The following is a 17819-nucleotide window of genomic DNA, read 5'->3' as shown; positions in this document are numbered from 1 at the left end:
CCAGCATTTCGCATGAGGTACTCTGCATATAAGTTAAATAAGCAGGGTGACAATAAATAGCCTTGACCTACTCCTTTCCCGATTTGGAACCAGTCTGTTGTTCCATGTACAGTTCTACCTGTTGCTTCTTGAATTGCATACAGATTTCTCAGGAGGCAGGTCAGGTGGTCTGGTATTCCCATCTCTTGAAGAATTTTCCAGTTTGTTGTGATTCACACAGTCAAAGGCTTTGGCGTAATCAATAAAGCAGAAGCAAATGTTTTTCTGGAACTCTCTTCCTTTTCCGATGATCCAATGGATGTTGACAATTTCATCTCTGGTTCCTGTATAATTCGAAACAGGTATAATTCGAATTACAAATACTTCGGTCACATTCTCCGCGCCTTCTTGCGTAAGGGGAATCTGTCCATATTCAGGAGAGGGCGCTCTAGGCGCCGGGTCGACAGACAGCGCTCTGGTTCTTTTAGAGAAGTCGGTCGCTTCCGGGAGCGGCTACGTCGCCCGGCGCCTTCCTCTCTATCCGCCCGTCTCTGTGGTAGCCGGGTCCAGGCCCCGCCCCGAACCGGGGCCCCGCCCCTCGTCGTCAGGCAGCGCGCTCTTCGGACTATGCCCGGAGCTGACCCGGGGGCTGCCCGGCTCCCGCGTCGGTCAGATCCCTGTTCATGGCGATCCGGGGGCCCGGGCCCCGGCCTGGCGGCAGGTTAGAAGGGCGGCTGGGGAAGAGGGCCGGGCCTTGGGACGTCTTACTCGGGGCTGTTTGGGGAAAAGATACAGCTACCTTCCAACTTTATAACATGCTGTGATTTTTCAAAAACTTTTTTGTTCAACATTGTGTTTTTGAGATCGTGCATGCTATAGTAATCTAGTTTTCACTTCTGAGTGCTGGGTGGTGCTACGGTCTTGAGACCGCAGTTAAGTTACACATTCTCCTAGTGATGGACACTCGAAGAAAGCAATGGCACCCCACTCCAGTACTTTTGCCTAGAAAATCCCATGGACGGAGGAGCCTGGTAGGCTATAGTCCATGGGGTCGCTAGAGTCGGACACGACCGAGCAACTTCACTTTCACTTTTCACTTTCATGCATTGGAGAAGGAAATGGCAACCCACTCCAGTATTCTTGCCTGGAGAATCCCAGGGACGAGAAGCCTGGTGGGCTGCCGTCTATGGGGTCGCACAGAGTCGGACACGACTAAAGCGACGTAGCAGCTGCAGTGATGGACACAGATTGCTTAGATTTTTCTTTGGATTGTTCACCCCAGGGTAGGATGCTTGGTCACACTTAATCCTGCTAAATTTGTTTTCCGGAGTGATCACACCCAGTGTCCCAACACCACTGCCTAAAGGTTCCTGTTTCCCCTCAGCCATCGACCCCCACCCATCCAGGGTTTGGTATTGTTTGGGTTTTCTAATGTGTATCAACTTAATCAGTGTAAGGTGGTATTCCATTGTGTTAACTTTCCTCTTTTAAGTATTTGCATTTCCCCTTATCTAAGTCCTTTTCCCACTTTTCTATGGATTTCCTGTCTTCCCGAGGCAGGAATTTCTTGTATGCCCGGATTTTATTACCTTGTTTATTTTCCACTCTGCAAATTTTATTACCTTGTTTATTTTCCACTCTCCAAGTCTTTGAATCTATGGCACAATGTTGAACAAAAATACTTAATTCTAAGTTAAAGTTGTGAGTTTTCCTGCTTTTTAGTTTTTGATTTGGAGGTCTTATTTGAGAATGGATGTAGCGGGTTTCCTTGTCTTGTGGCTAAAATTTCTTTATTAATTTAGCTAAAGGTTTTTGGTAAATAACCTTTCATAGTGAAAGTGAAGTCACTCAGTCATGTCCAACTCTTTGGGACCCCATGGCCTGTAGCCTACCAGGCTTTTCCATCCATGGGATTTTCCAGGAAAGAATACTGGAGTGGGTCACCATTTCCTTTGCCAGGAGATCTTCCTGACCCAGGGATTGAACCCGGGTCTCCCGCATTGTAGGCAGACACTTTACTGTCTGAGCCACCAGGGAAGTCCTAACCTTTCATAGCATTGTCAACTTAAAGAAATTCCTTTTTAATCCCCTGGTCTGTTCCCAGCCTACCATCTTCAGCATTTGTAAAACATTCTTTCTGTGTGGCCTCAGCCCCAACCCACAACAAGTGTAGATAAGTTTAGTCACCGCTCTCTAAGGCTCTGTTGTCCTCTTAGGCTTCTCTCTGCTTCTCTTCTTCAGACCCAGGTTAGATTTGCAATTTCTCCAGCGGTTCCTGCAGATACAGAAGGTTTTGTTTCCCTCTTGGTCATCACAGAGTGCCTTGATGTTCCTGACCCTTTTGTGTGTGGCCCTCCTGGGTGAGTGAATGAGCCCAAGCTCGCGGGGTCCTTTTCCTTCTTTGGGGTGTTGATTACACAAAGATACGAGAAGCCTTCCTCTGACTTTTCTCACCCCTCGTTACTGACTCCTGACTCCTCCCCCTCCCACCAGAACAACTGGTGATCTACCAGGTTGGCTTGATCCCCAGTCAATACTTTGGAGTCCTAGGAAACAAAGATTTAAATGGATTTAAGACCCTGACGTTCCTGTCTGTTGTGCTCATCGTCCTCCAATCCATGGTAAGGTCTTCCCACATCTCTCTTCTCCTCCAGCCTAGTATGATGTCTGTCCAGTGCCCGGTGGGACTTAGCCGTCAGGAAGCAGGAACCAAGCTGTGTGTGTGTGTTCCTTCCCTCTTCTGGGAACACGGGGTCAGAACTCTAGGCAGGGCATTGATCTTGCCGGTTGGCTCACATGAGACCATTTCTGCAATTGTTTCAAGCTCTTGGGGCTTGGCCACAGGGTTCTGGTTTAATTCAGCATTTAACAGAAAAGATCACTGTCGCTTCTGTTCCCAGAAGTCTTGCCTCAGGGAGCTCAGAGCCCCTGAAAACAGGGCCCGGCAGCCAGAGCTGCTGCTGTCCTCTGGCGCACTGAGACTGTGACTGAGCCTGGCACTTGTCACATCTCCCAGCCTTTGCACCTGCTGCTTCCTCACGGAACGGCCTCCTCCCCCAACCCCTCATTCACTTGCTTAATGCCTGCTGACTTTTCAGGATTCCTCTGCTATCACCTCCTTTAGATCATCCTCAACTTTTCTTTCATGTTTCCTTTACCCAACTCCACCCCTTTGAATTACTGATTTTTTTTTTTTTGCTGCACCATGAGGCATGTGAGATCTTAGTTCCCTGACCAGGGATCAAATCTGGGGCCCCTGCTTTGGGAGCTTAGAGTCTTAGCCATTGGCGCACCAGGGAAGTCCCGTTAATCCTTTTGAGTTTACCTCTGCTCTAACACTCCTTACACCCTTGGGACTGTTTTTTCACTAGACTGTGAACGCACTGTTACCTCCCTCGTGCTTAGCCTACAGAGGCTCCATAAATGATGAGAGGCAGGGCTCTGCTAGGACCCAAGCCTAATGCTCTCTGTCAGGCTGCACTACCTGTTTTCTTGGGGGAGGCACTTCTCATCACACTTTGGCACTTCTGTTGGGTCTGCTGTCAGTAAGCACCTATGTATATAGAACCCTGTTCCAGGTTTGAGGGGGGCAGAAAAATAAGAACATAAATGGAAGAGAAGATACTGTCCCCAATCCCCAGAGGCGAGTTGGGGCTGGTCCTTTGGTGAAGGATTGAACATATGAGTGAATGAGGAAGGGAGGAATCCCATGACTTGAGGCTTTAACAGGCCCCAGTGCTGAGTGGACAGACTTTGGGCTGGGACTGGTCGGCAGAGGCTTTCCACCAGCCTGAGCTGGGAGCTGACGCTTGCAGGAAGAATTATGCATCTCTCCCTTCCCCTTGTCTCCCCCACTGCTCAGCTCAAGAGCTTTGACCAGTTCACCTGCAACCTGCTGTATGTGAGCTGGAGGAAGGACCTCACTGAGCACCTCCACCGCCTCTACTTCCGCGGCCGCGTGTACTACACCCTCAACGTGCTGCGTGATGACGTCGATAACCCGTAGGCGCCCCTTGTCTGTCCTGGCCACCCTCTACGGGGTTCATCCATCTGGGCTGACTCAGCCCACGAGAGGCCCTGCTGGGACCCCATGAGGTCATCTGCAGTTATCTGCAAATGTTGTTGCCCGGAGCCACGGGGGGAGGGTGCTCTGCATGCCTGAGGAAGGGGAGCTGAAAGAAGAGGCCAAGAGCAGCTCCCTTTTGTCCATTTCATATCCTGGGCCTCCAAACAAGGCACCCTCTGAAGACTGAGATAAAAGTCCTTGCTAGAAAAAAGCAAGAAAACGGGCACTCTGATTTTTACCAGTAAAAAATTGCTGCTGTCTAGGACTCAGTCTGGGATGCCTGTCCCCATTCTGTCACCTCTCAGGTTCACTGAGTTCTAGGTTCCCTTACAGGTGAGGAAACTGAGGCCCAGAGAATGCAAGGGATTGGCCCAGGCTCACGCCTCTCTGGGAGTTAGGAGTCATTGTGGCCTTGGTGTTGGGATGGGACGTATGGAGTCTCTCTTCACACTCATTTCCTCCCCACTCACCACCCTTCTAAGCTCTTTGTTGCCTGAAGTAACCTTTCCTCAGCTTATGCAGAGCTTTGCAGCGGAGGCTCTTGGGAGGCCCTGATGCTTCTTTTTTTTTTTTTTTTAACGCTGCTAAGTCGCGTCAGTCGTGTCCGACTCTGTGTGACCCCATAGACGGCAGCCCAACAGGCTCCTCTATCCCTGGGATTCTCCAGGCAAGAATACTGAAGTGGGTTGCCATTTCTTTCTCCAATGCATGAAAGTGAAAAGTGAAAGTGAAGTCGCTCAGTTGTGTCCGACTCTTAGCAACCCCGTGGACTGTAGCCTACCAGGCTTCTCCGTCCATGGGATTCTCCAGGCAAGAGTACTGGAGTGGGGTGCCATTGCCTTCTCTCTCTTTTTTTTTTTTTAATATTTATTTATTTATTTGGCTCCATGGGGTCTTAGTTGAGGCATACGAGCTTAGTCAACCTGTGGTATGTGGGATTTCGGTTCCCTGACCGGAGATCGAACCTGAGAAACCGGTGGATTCTCAACCACTGGACCACCAGAGAAGTCCCACCCTGATGCTTCTTGACTTTCTCTTCTAGGCATCTACTCCATGGTTGAACCCATCCAGAGCTTCCACAGCCACATAGCTAAAATGGGGGCGGGCTCCGGCTCGTGAGGGAGAGGTTGGGAGGAGTGAGATAAGCCGGATGGCTTTCCTGATCATCCAGAAACTCAGGTCCCCCACCCTCGAGTCCTTCTTTGGCTCTGCTTGGAGCCAGCTCAGGCCCCTTGGGTGCTAGACCGTTCAGTTGCCATTTTTTTTCTGAGGGGTGGGCTGAAGTGCCATAAGAAGCCACTTTCCACAACCCTGTTTGAAGATCCTAAGGGTCTCATTGCGTTTAGGAGACCAGCCCTTGCCTGGGTCCCTCTTCCCATGGAGTCGTTGCAAGGCAAGGTCAGAATAAGAGGTAGGCTGGAGCTGCCTTAGCTCTCACCCTAGAGCCCAGCTCCCTGGGTCCAGTCACTGTGTGTCGTTGGCTCCAGGGACCAGCGCATCAGCCAGGACGTGGAGCGGTTCTGTCGGCAGCTCAGCAGCATGGCCAGCAAGCTGATCATCTCCCCCTTCACCCTCGTCTACTACACCTACCAGTGCTTCCGGAGGTGAAGCCTCTCCTCTTGCTGGCATGCCCCCCGTCCTCCCCTACCTGCTGGTTCCCCGGAGTCCCTCACTCCCCTGCCGGAGGGGAGTCTGCACTCCCGGGTCAGGGTCCAGAGAGGTCTTCCCTCCTTCCCACCTGCACCCCAGGAAGTCTTCCCATCTTGTGTGTTCGGACCCCGGCCCTCCCTTTGGCCCTTAATGTGTCACTGTCCAGGTACTGGGTGCCCCCACGTAGGAGCAGAGGCCCCACAGGGCTCTGAGATGGGACAGGGGCTGCCCAGAACGGGGGCAGGAGTCAGGGCCGAGGCCTGCGGGCATATGTCCCTCTCCACACCCTCCCTCTCTCCACCTTTCAGCACCAGCTGGCTCGGGCCTCTGAGCATCTTCGGGTATTTCATCCTGGGAACCGTGGTGAACAGAGTGGTGATGGGTCCCATTGTGGCAAAGCTGGTGCAGCAGGAGAAGCTGGAGGGGGATTTCAGGTGTGTCTCCCTTGCTCAGGGTTTCTGGGCCAGGCATAAGGCATAAGGAATGGGATCTGGAAAAAGGCTGCCTGAGTTTAAACCCCAGTTATGCCAGTCACTAGCCATGCTCTTGGGGGAGGTCTTTAACCTCTCTAACTTCCATTTTCCCATCTCTAAAATGGAGATGGTACTGTCCCCGATGGAGAGAATCGTAAGGGGAATTAATGAGATGATACATGAGCAGCAGTGAGAATGGTGACTGGTTGGCCCTCGTCGCTGTCATCCCTTGGCCTTCTCACACGCTTCTGTTCCAGACGCCCTCATTCAAGTCAGCCCGTGGATCTGGGCCCTGCTCTGCGCTTCCTGGCCGCCTCCTTCAGACCTGGCCCTGGGAGGAGGAGGGGCGGTGGCAGTTACGCGCCTGTCCTCTCTGGAGCGAGGCAAGGGGCTGCCCTGTCTGCAGGGCTCCTGCCACCCCACCCAGGCCTGGGATTTCCCACGCTGTGACAGTTCAGGGAAGGGTTGGGCTGAAGCAGCCACAGTGTTGAAGGGGAGCCGTGTTCCTCTTTGCCTGGAGGTCCTGTTGATCCAGGACTCTGAAAGGAGAGGGCCCAGTCCTGCCCACCGTCAGCACACATTTACCTCTGGTCTGCCCAGGTTCAAGCACATGCAGATTCGGGTGAATGCTGAGCCTGCTGCTTTTTTCAGGTGAGTCTCCTGAGATAGTTGCCTATCTGCTTCATCAGAACTGATCGGGGAGATAGATGGCAGAGAAGGCAAGGTGAATCATACAACCCTTCCACCATCGCCAAGGCCGGGGGCCAGGCATCCTCACATTGGCTGTGACCCTCTCCCCGTGTCTCACTGTCCTCATCTGCCTCATCCTTCTGTCCATGGCTTTGCTTCTGAAACAAGTCCTTCCTCCTCTTGGTGTAGCGCGGGGCAGAATTTGTTTTTAGTGAAATGAGTGCCTGCTTCATTACCTTGCTGATGACTATAAGGCATTGCCTCTGTTTTTCTGTCTGTAAAAAGGTGGCTTTCCACCAGTGCCCGAAGCCCAGTGACGTCCACCGCTGATCCTGCGTCTCTGTGGCGTGGGAGGGAGTGGAGCCTCTCAGATTAGAAGACCTGCTCCCCACAGACTCTGTCCTGACAGCTGTGTTGTGAAATCCCGTTCCTTCCCCTGTGGCCACGGCAGGTCCCTGAACTCTGCCTCCTGTAAGAACTCTGGACTCTTGTTTGGATTGATAGTAAGGGCCCAGAGGTTTGTGTTTAAGGAATGGAAGTTTGTCCTTGGATCACCTGGATCTAATAGCCCCAGGACTTTGCTCTTCTGTTCATCTCTGCTGTAGTTTGTAGCTGCCACCACTTGGGGGGCACCAAGAGTTTCAGGAGTCTATGAGAGAGGTTGAGGGGCTTCCCAGGTGATGCTAGTGGTAAAGAGCCCACCTGTCAGTGCAGGAGATGAAAGAGATGTGGGTTCGATCCCTGGGTCAGGAGAATCCCCTGGAGGAGGGCATGGCAACCCACTCCAGTATTCTTGCCTGGAGAATTCCGTGGGCAGAGGAGCCTGGTGGGCTACAGTCCATAGGGTCGCAAAGAGTTGGACACAACTGAAGCAACTTAGTATGCACTCAGCATGCCTGAAAGAGGTTTGTTGTCGGGAGCAGGTATAGCTGTTAGTTCAGTCGTGTTGGACTCCCTGCGACCCCATGAATTGCAGCACGCCAGGCCTCCCTGTCCATCACCAATTCCCAAAGTTCACTCAAACTCACGTCCATCGAATCGATGATGCCATCCAGCCATTTCATCCTCTGTCATCCCCTTTTCCTCCTGCCCCCAATCCCTCCCAGCATCAGAGTCTTTTTCAGTGAATCAGCTCTTCGCATGAGGTGGCCAAAGTACTGGACTTTCAGCTTTAGCATCCTTCCTTCCAAAGGACACCCAGAATTGATCTCTTTTAGAATGGACTGATTGGATCTCCTTGCAGTCCAGGGGACTCTCAAGAGTCTTTTCCAACACCACAGTTCAAAAGCATCAATTCTTCGGCGCTCAGCTTTCTTCACAGTCCAACTCTCACATCCATACATGACCACTGGAAAAACCATAGCCTTGACTAGACAGACCTTTGTTGGCACAGGTATAGCTGGGCCTGTGCTAAATTGTTTTTGGATTCTGCAACCTCTGCTCATGAAGCTTTGGGCCCTGGGGCGAGCAGGTTGGTTCTTGGGGCTCTTGAGTTTGTTCTCCTGCAGCCTCTCTGTCCTTGATACTAAATCTGTAACTCCTTCTCTGTCCTCCCCTAACCTTTCTGCTTGGAGAATTTCTGCCCATCCTTGAAGCTTGAAGTCACCGTCTCCTGGGCACCTTCCCAGACTCCCTTAGTGATCAGGCCTGTTTGCTTCCATAGTCCTGCAGACACACGGCTCATGTAACACTTTCCATATGTTCCAGGTGGAGAAGGCATGCATTTGCCTGCCGGGCTGTTTTATCCACCTCTGTCTGGCTGACTAGCACCAAGCCTGCCACCTAGTGACTGCTCAGTGTATATTTGTTTAATAACAGCAGTTTTTTTATCGGGAGCCACTCATATGTCTGGCGCTTTAAATTCAGAAATTTTCATGTGAGCCTATTACATAGGTTTTATAAGCTCCATCTCATAGATGAGTAAACTGACACTCAGAGGCTTAATAACCTGTCAGTGTTACCCAGCTAGTCACTGGCCAGAGCCAGAATTTGAACCAGGTCTGCCCACTCTATAGAGTTCCTGTTGTTTCCACAGGCAAAACCAGGTTGAATGAATACAGCAATGGCTGACTGCTAGTGGCCAAAAGGGTCTGCAGGAAAGATCACTTGGGTGGGCCTGGTCCCAAAAGGGGAGTGTGAGGAGCCTGGCAGAGGCTCTCTAGACCCGGTGGACATCCCGGCCTTTATCATCAGGGCTGGTCACGTGGAGCACATGAGGACAGACCGCAGGCTGCAGCGACTCCTGAAGACCCAGAGGGAGCTGATGTCCAAGGAGCTCTGGCTGTACAGTAGGTGCAGGAAGTCCGGAGGCAGGAACCACGGGGCGGGGATAGTCTATGGCACCCGCCCCCCCACAAGCCCCTCCTCCCTCTCTGCACTGATCAGCTTGCCTTTGCTGTGAGTGTCCTCAGGAAAGTGAGAATCCGGGAAATCACTTGAGACGCCGCTTGGCCTCCTGTTCCCCTTGGAGCACACACGCTCAATGCCTGGGTCTCTCACCCTGGGTCTCTTGTGTCTTCTGCAGTGGGCATCAACATGTTTGACTATCTGGGCAGCATCCTGAGCTACATTGTGATCGCGATCCCCATTTTCAGTGGTGTCTATGGAGACCTGAGCCCCACAGAGCTCAGCAGCCTAGTCAGCAAGGTGAGCCTCCCTCCTGGGGAACGCTCCCCCAACCCCCAGTCACACTTGCTCCCCTGCCCTTCGGCCTTGGAGTCAAGGCCTGGGCTCTCTGCCCTCTATCCTGCCCAGAACGCCTTCGTGTGCATGTATCTCATCAACTGCTTCAGCCAGCTCATCGACCTCTGCACCACGCTCTCCGACGTGGCGGGCTACACACACAGGTGAGGCTGCCTCCAGCCCCGGCGGGTCCTGAGCCAAGTGTGTGCCGCTGGGAGAAGTAGCCAAGGGGAAATAAAAGAGCAGAAAAAAACCTCACCAAATACTTGTGGGCGTGAGAGGAAGAAAGGAGAAAGGCCTTCACCGGGGCCCCTAGACCCTCCTCAGGCTTTCACTTCTTGCCCAGGATCGGGGAGCTTCAGGAGACCCTGCTGGACATGACCCTGAAGTCACAGGATGGGGAGTTTCTGGATGAGAGCCAGTGGGACTTGGCCAGGTAAGCCCTGGGCCGGCAGCACAGTGATGGACCATGCGGGCCATGGAACCGCCCCGGAGACTGGCCCTTTCTCAGCTGGCAGGACAATCCAGCGGAGCAAATGAAAGAAACCCGTGTCGTGTGCAGGCGTGCTGTAAATGTTCACCATCCGTGTCACGGTTGCGGCATCTGTGTTCATTTACACCATCCTCCCATCTGCCTGGGCCTGAGCTAATGAAACTCCAAGTAGCATCCCTCCTCTTCCTTTCTTCCCTCTTCCTCCTACGGAGCCCTGCTGCACCCGCCTCTTTCCTTGGGGCCTGTCTGTTCTTTGTCCCCGCACAGGCTCAGAGGTGTCTTCATTCATGTATCCTTGAAGGCTCTGGGATGTTTCTGACCTTTCTGGGCATTGAGGATTTGTCTCGCATCCTCACTTTTCTTTAGCAGTTTACCTAACCGCTCTCAATATCTTCATATCCATAGGAAGATGTTCATGGAACCTTCGTCTTAGGGTTGTTGTGGGGATTGGGTCTCCTAGTTCATAAGAGGTGGTTTGGATGGAGGCCGCAGAGTAAGCTTTGAAAAATGGAAACAGGCTGAATTTCAAGAACTGTGCTCAACTCTCTTCTTAGGAGCTAACACCTTAACTGTTGCCTCTGTTAAGAATGAAAACTTCATGCATCTCTGAACCCAGGGACTGGGGTGGGCTACTGGGGCAGGGACTGTAGGAAACTGGAGTTGCTGTTCTGTGGGGAAGATGGGTATCCACGGAGAGCCAGAAACTCCAGAATAGGTTAGTATTTCCATTCCCCTTCTGACCTTCAATCACACTGTGAGGCTGTGAAAACTTCTTGACATTAGAACTAGACAGATGCAGCTCTGTGCCCCTGAGGCAGTTACTTAGCCACCGGACTCAGTTTCCTTATCTGCCAGGGGATAACCGCTTTGGTACCTGGCTGGTAAGACTGATTAAGATCAGTCAAGGGCAGGACTTGGCCCAGCCTGCCACAGAGTACATGCCCAGACCACCTCTCTCAGTTTGCCAGGGCTACCATAGGACACCCATAGCTACCATAGCTACCCACCGTAAACTGGATAGCTTAAAGAGCAGAAGTTTATTTCCTCATAGTTATGGAGGCTGGAAGTCCAAGGTCAAAGTGGCGGCAGCATTGGTTTCTCCCCAGGCCTTGCTCCTTCACTTGCAGGCAGGTGCTTTCTCACTGCATCCTTCCATGGCGTTTTCTCTGCTTGTTCGCCCCCTGGTGTGTCTCTCCCTCTTCTTAAAAGGACAGCAGTCCTGCAGGATTAGGGCCCTACCCTCACAGCCTCTTTTGAATGTACTCACCTCTTACAGCTCAGTTGGTAAAGAATCCGCCTGCAATACAGGAGACCCTGGTTCAATTCCTGGGTCAGGAAGATCCGTTGGAGGAGGGATAGGCTACCCACTCCAGTATTCTTGGGCTTCCCTTGTGGCTCAGCTGGTAAAGAATCTGCCTGCAATGCAGAAAACTGGGGTCCGATCCCTGGGTTGGGGAGATCCCCTGGAGAAGGGAAAGGCTACCCACTCCAGTGTTCTGGCCTGGAGAATTCCATGGACTGTGTAGTCCACGGGGTCACAGAGTCGGCACAACTGAGCGACTTTCACTTTCACCCCTTTCAAGACCCTGTCTCCAAATGCAGTCACCTTCTGAGGTACAAGTGTTGGAACTTCAGCATATGATTTCTGAGGTCACAACTGAGCCCATGGCAGCCCTTCCCCCAGTCTGGAGGTGATTCGCCCCCGAGGAGAAGGGGCTCCCCTACTCCCAGCAGCACTGACAGTGCTTATCTTCCCCTCATCTCCTCCCTTCTTGGACCCCAGGGGCCCAGGAGGGCCAGCAACAGAGCCAGCAGATACAGCTTTCCTCCTCGAGCGGGTCTGCATCTGCGCCCCCTCCTCTCACAAACCCTTAATCAAGGACCTGAGCCTGAAGATCTCTGAGGGACAGAGCCTGCTCATCACAGGCAACACGGGCACCGGCAAGACCTCCTTGCTCCGGGTTCTGGGCGGCCTTTGGGCGAGCGCACGGGGTGAGGACCAGCCTGGCCCGTCTCTGAGCCAGCCTTGGCCTGGGGGGTTGGGGTGCATGTGTGTGCGTGTGGGTATGTGTGTGCATCTGGCTGTAAGGAGTAAGCCTCTTGGAGGAGAGTGAGGAGCAGTTACCTTTCGGAAGATGCCCAAACAAAGGTTTCTGTGGGCCCTACAGGCTCAGTGCAGATGCTGGCGGACTTTGGACCCCATGGGGTGCTGTTCCTGCCCCAAAAGCCTTTCTTCACTGATGGGACCCTTCGGGAGCAGGTCAGCCCGGGGCCCACCCCACCTCCCAACCTGGCCCTGGTAGGGTGACAGGTCTCAGCCGCCCTAGAGAGCTGGTGCAGCAGGCAGGGCATAAATGAACCATGCCTAGCAAGTGAGGGCAAGGACCCCGAGGTCCAAGCCCACCTGGTAGCATCGACCACAGGTGCTGGCCCAGCGGGGCCGGCCTGCCGTCCCTGGCCAGGGACTGGAGGTCTGAGCCTGGGGCGAGGGAGGGGTTGGGGTGGGCATATAAATCAGCAGTGGGAGCTGTTGGCCAGGTACGGGGAACAAGCAGCGTTCACGCTGTAGCAGTTTTTAAAACAATGATAACACTACATCAGGTTGTTTTTTCTGGTCCCCAAGCTCCAGCAGGTCTAAATGGTAGCTGACAGACTGCTCCTGTTTTATATTCACATCTGTGGGTCAGGCCATGTACTCAGGGCAGCTCCCGGAGGCAGGCTAACCTGTGGGGGCCATAAGCCAAATATCACACGTATCTGTTGAGCACCAGCTTGGATTCTGGGGGCCCTCCTTGCTGTCTGTAAGCCCAGCTCCTCAGCCAGAACGCTGCTTCCTCTCCTCGGGTGGAGAGGAACCTGGTCTCTGGCGGTTCCTGCTTCCGAGCGAGGGTGGGCTGTGTGCCGTCCCACCTCTCCTTGGCCCTTACCCCAGGCCCCTGTGGTTTTACCAGGTGATATATCCCCTGAAGGAGATCTACCCGGACTCAGGTGAGCTGGGCCCCCTCGGGACATGTCCCCCATCCCACTGTTCCTTCTCTGCCTGTTGGGGGAGGCCCCCCACCAGGCTGCTGGTTTCTGGTTGGGTCCCCTCCACTGCCTCCTCTGACTGGTTACTGTTTCAGGGTCTGTACCCTGACCTCACCTTGTTCTGTCTCCCCCCTGCAGAGGAGAGACACCCATGGGAGGGAAGGGACGGATCACATCCTTCCCTGGCCATTCCCTAGTGTATTAAGTGCTGTAACCTGTCGCTTAGAGCCCTGGGCCCCATTCTGGTGCCCCACCTCTGCCCGCCCCCTGTCATGGTGCACCCCATCTATGCTGGCCGCCCAGAGGCACTGACTTCTGCGTCTTGCAGGTTCTACTGATGATGAGAGGATCATGAGGTTCTTGGAGCTGGCAGGCCTGGTAAGTGAGGGCAAGGACCCTGAGGTCCAAGCCCACCTGGTAGCACCAACCACACAGGTGCTGTCCCTGGCCAGGGTCTGGAGGTCAGAGCCTGGGGCGAGGGAGGGGAGTAGGGGTGGGCATATAAATCAGCAGTGGGAGCTGTTGGCCAGGTATGGGGAACAAGCAGCGTTCACTCTGTAGCCATTTTTAAAACAATGATAACACCATGTCAGGTTGCTTTGTCTGGTCCCCACGCTCCAGCAAGTCTAAACGGTAGCTGATGGACTGCTCCTCTCTGCTTTGGGCAGACTGCTCGCCCAGCCCCCGCTTGCTAAGCTGCCAGGGGTAGATGTATGTGGTGGGACGGAGGCGGTCCTCAGGATGGGAGGAGGCAGGGATGGGCCCTTCCATGGACCCATTGTTCCCTCTGGTGTGTTACAGTCCAGCTTGGTGGCAAGGACAGAGGGTCTGGACCAGCAGGTCGATTGGAACTGGTAAGGAGGAGGTTGGGGTGCTCCAGAAACAGCTCCCCCAAAGATAGTGGCTCCCAGGGGTCCTGGCAAGGGATGAACTGACTCCTGACCCCGAATCCCAGGGCATAGCTTGCCCATTAGGGGCCTGGTTCATGTCCTTGCGTACAGAGCTTTGGCCTTGTCTCGTGTGGGGAGTGAGGCTCTAGTGGGAAAGTGGGGCGGGCGGGTATGGGACAGTCTGTCTACAGTGAGAGCCTCTTCCTCCCCAGACCATTCTGTGCAGAAGCCAGGCTATATGTTCCTTCCTCCAGCCGGCCTCTCCACTTCCCTTTCCGCAGGTACGATGTTCTGTCCCCGGGAGAGATGCAGAGGCTCTCCTTTGCCCGGCTCTTCTACCTGCAGCCGAAGTATGCAGGTGAGGTTCGCCCTGTAGGCGCATGTGCCGTCCAGGTACTGTGTGCGCTCAAGGTGTAGCGGCGTGTGGTTCAAGGGCACCTGGAGAGTCATGGGTACGGGTAGGAGAGCACACCTGTGCCTGGCCAGGCGTCTCTGTCCCTGCCGAGGGGGACAGCAGAACTCTGCCCATGAGGCGGCAGTGCTTGGCATCCTCAGGTATACATAAAACTGCTCAGTCGTGTCTGACTCTTTGTGACCCTTTGGACTGTAGCCCACCAGGCTCCTCTGTCCGTGGGATTTTCCAGGCAAGAATACTGGAGTGAGTTGCCATTTCCTCCTCCAGGGGATCTTCCCACTCAGAGATCAAACCCGAGTCTCCTGCATCACAGGCAGATTCTTCACCACTGAGCCATCTGGGAAGCCCCTGTATATTAAACTACCGAGTCTTAGGCTTTGAGCCAGTGTAGCAGCTGGAGGCAGCCTTGAGAGGGCTTCTGAATTTGGTCCTCAGATTCTGCCATCTCCCCAGCCGTACCTGGCAGAGAGATGGCAGGTATGAACTTTTCTAGGAACTGAGGGAACTAGGATTTCTCGGATTGAGTGGTCCAAGGCAGTGGCTGGTGTTCATCCATAGCAAGCTGAAGGATTTTGTCCTGCTGCTGGCAATGGCTTCCCACATGAAGCCTCACCCTCTCTTCCTATGGCCCATGGTCTTCCTAAGGCAGGGCTCCTGGAAGGCAGAGCAGTTTTCAGCCTCTCATCAGGTCCCAGCCAGAGGTGGGCGTGGGCTGGAGGAGCAGCAGAGGTGGGTGGACCGCAGGCCCCACATCTTCCCTCTGGGTTCTGTCCCCAGTGCTTGATGAAGCCACCAGTGCCCTGACCGAGGAGGTGGAGAGCGAGCTGTACCGCGTCGGCCAGCAGCTGGGCATGACGTTCATCAGCGTGGGCCACCGACGCAGCCTCGAGAAGGTACCCATGCCCACAGGATGGCCTGAGGACCAGGAAGAACCCCAAGGCTGGGCCTGGCGGGGGGCCCACGGAATGGGGAGTGGGGATGGCAGAGTGGGCAGGGGGTCGATCACAGCCAGGGCAGCCTGATCGCCGCATGGTGGTGGTGGTCTCTTGTAGTTTCACTCCTTGGTTCTGAGACTCTGTGGAGACGGAAGGTGGGAGCTGACCAGAATCAAAGTGGAATGAAGCCAAGGCTGGGCACCAGAAGGAGAGCCAAGCTCAGGAGGTCGGGTCCCCAGGAGAGACCAGGAGGGCTGGCGGGCGAGGAAGGAGCCCCAGGTTTGCCTCGCAGTGTGGGGAACGCTGGCGGCAGTGGGCTCAGCCCACGTGTGAGCCTCCACACCCCTCATCCTGCCAGCGTGCCTCCTGCTACCTCAGCCACCGCTTTGTACACTTGAAATGCTGATCACTTACCTATAACCTCAGACCACGTTTTCTAAAGAAAACGAACTGTGGGATCTATAAGAGATGAAGGGTCGGGGCTACCCCTGGTGGCTCAGTGGTAAAGAGTCTGCCTGCCAATGCAGGAGACATGGGTACAATCCCTGATCTGGAATGATCCCACATGCCGTGGAACAACTGCGTCTATGCACCACAACCATTGAACCTGTGCTCTAGAGCCCATGCTCCACAACAAGAGGAGCCCGTGCACGACAGCTAGAGAGTAACCCCTGATCACAACCGGAGAAAACCTGCATACAACAATAAAGACCCGGCACAGCCAAAAAGAAAAAATAAATAATGAATAAATACAAATTAAAAAAAGAGATGAAGGGTTGCAATGGAAGAGTGTATTGGACTTGGGAGTCAAGACAGCCAGAAGTCTTTTAGATCACTTCAGTTTTGCCATAGGAGACTTTAATCAGCTATGTAAATTTTATAACTCTTTTAAAGAAAAGATAAACCTTTTTTTCAACGTGTAGCTTTCCTATTTTCTCTTTCTTCATAAGATGATCTTTTTTTTCTTCTTTGTGGCCACACAGTACAGCGTGTGGGATGCAGGATCCATGTGGGATGCAGGATCTTTGTTCCCCATCCAGGGATCAAACCCATATCCCCTGCAGTAGACGTGCCGGGTCTTAACCACTGGACCACCGAGAGGTCCCTAAGATGATCTTTTTAGTTGACTCTCCAGGCTTGTCTTCGAGACCCTGAGGGCCAGAGCAGGACTCTATGTTGTGCTGAACCTTCTGCCCCTGGTCGTTCACTGGCATCTCCCCAGTTGCCAGTTGTCCCTCAGCCACTAACCTCAAGGGCCCTTCTGCTGTTCTAATCTCAACCCAGATGAAAATAAATTTCTAATATTTTTAAGTTAATTCATTTCCTTAAATGCATTTTTAAAGAAAAGTTTACACTTGATATAAATAGAAAGTAACTAAAAATTAATACAAATGGTGTTATGAAATGACAGCCCAGTACTGTGCCTACACATGAGACTTGGTGTCTGTACACAGGGAGGTTAAGGGATGTTACCATGGAGTCAGACACACCAGCACCCATCTATTCCCCTTAATAGATGTGGGGAAATGGAATAAGAACCACAAGGCTACAAGGGATGATTTCCTTTGTATAAGACGAGGTTATTTCATGCCTGTTGATACCACTGGAAATGATCCCAGACGTGCGGTCGAGTTCCAGACGTGGGGAAATGCTGCCCCGGGTAACAAGTCATCCCCCTGCCCCCACCCCATGGCTTAGCTGGCACAGAGGCCTGGAGCCTATTCTCAGCTCCACCCCTTGAGGGCACTTAAAGCAGTGTGTCCAGGTACTGAGGGGCTGAGAACTCTGGGGTTGGCACCTGGAGTGCCCAGTCCCATTGAAGCCTCCGTAGGAACCTACAGGATGTCAGTGCTGAGAAGGCCCATGGCAGCCCTTCTCTCCGGGGTGAAAGGGACCGTCAAGGTCAGTGTCTGCTTCAGGAACCTTCCCAGACTTGAGTCTCCCAAACCATATCCTGCCGAGTGCTCTTCTGGCCTCTGTTCAGACGCTGCTAGCCTTGGGGGATGTCCATCCTCAGACCCCTCCAACTGAGGAGAGCTCTCCCCTAGCCAAGGGGAAGCCTGTCTCCCTCAGGAGCGCCCTGACTCCCACCCCTTGGACATGTTTTAAATTGTGGGGTTTGGGTGTGGGAGGACTCGCTCTCTGGTTTAATTTCTGGACTTTTCTCAATATAGCAGAAGCTCCCCTCAGCCTTTCTGTGACAGCCTTGCCTCACTGATTTACTTCGTCCTCATAAGCAGTGGCACCCCACTCCAGTACTCTTGCCTGGAAAATCCCATGGATGGAGGAGCCTGGTAGGCTGCAGTCCATGGGGTCGTGAAGACTGAGCGACTTCACTTTCACTTTTAACTTTTCATGCATTGGAGAAGGAAATGGCAACCCACTCCAGTGTTCTTGCCTGGAGAATCCCAGGGATGGGGGAGCCTGGTGGGCTGCCGTCTATGGGGTCACACAGAGTCGGACACGACTGAAGTGACAGCAGTAGTAGCATAAGCTCCGACTCCTAAGCCTTTTTCACA

General features: G+C 53.4%; 1 protein-coding gene across 5 annotated transcripts; it reads left to right on the top strand.

Annotated features, from left to right (window-relative positions):
- The first annotated feature begins 552 nt into the window (after positions 1-552).
- On the top strand, positions 553-16616 carry ABCD4 (ATP binding cassette subfamily D member 4). 5 transcript variants are annotated; one of them, XM_061429444.1, is made up of 19 exons: positions 563-700; positions 2221-2339; positions 2473-2600; positions 3842-3981; positions 5533-5649; positions 6004-6129; positions 6769-6819; positions 9052-9146; positions 9383-9504; positions 9613-9704; positions 9887-9976; positions 11817-12025; positions 12202-12293; positions 12985-13021; positions 13389-13438; positions 13862-13914; positions 14232-14308; positions 15143-15258; positions 15418-16616. In XM_061429444.1, exons 1-19 carry the CDS (start codon positions 663-665, stop codon positions 15484-15486), a joined length of 1821 nt encoding a protein of 606 aa, XP_061285428.1. In that variant the 5' UTR covers positions 563-662; the 3' UTR covers positions 15487-16616. The 5 variants fall into 5 exon arrangements, with proteins under 5 accessions (XP_061285431.1, XP_061285428.1, XP_061285429.1 ...); XM_061429445.1 differs by lacking the exon at positions 6769-6819; XM_061429447.1 differs by lacking the exons at positions 2221-2339; positions 2473-2600 and having other exon boundaries at positions 553-700.
- Positions 16617-17819: the final 1203 nt, after the last annotated feature.

Source organism: Bos javanicus, chromosome 10, assembly GCF_032452875.1.
Source record: "Bos javanicus breed banteng chromosome 10, ARS-OSU_banteng_1.0, whole genome shotgun sequence".
Classification (NCBI taxonomy): Eukaryota; Metazoa; Chordata; class Mammalia; order Artiodactyla; family Bovidae; genus Bos; species Bos javanicus.
The sequence above is the reverse complement of the archived record's forward strand: the minus strand, read 5'-3'. Positions and strand labels throughout refer to the sequence as shown.

Coding starts and splice junctions, on each gene's coding strand:
- ABCD4 (XM_061429444.1), top strand. CDS start 663: ATGGCGATCCGGGGGCCCGGGCCCCGGCCTGGCGGCAG. Junction 2,340..2,472: donor TTTGTGTGTGGCCCTCCTGG/GTGAGTGAATGA, acceptor CCCTCCCACCAG/AACAACTGGTGATCTACCAG. Junction 12,294..12,984: donor ATGGGACCCTTCGGGAGCAG/GTCAGCCCGGGG, acceptor TGGTTTTACCAG/GTGATATATCCCCTGAAGGA.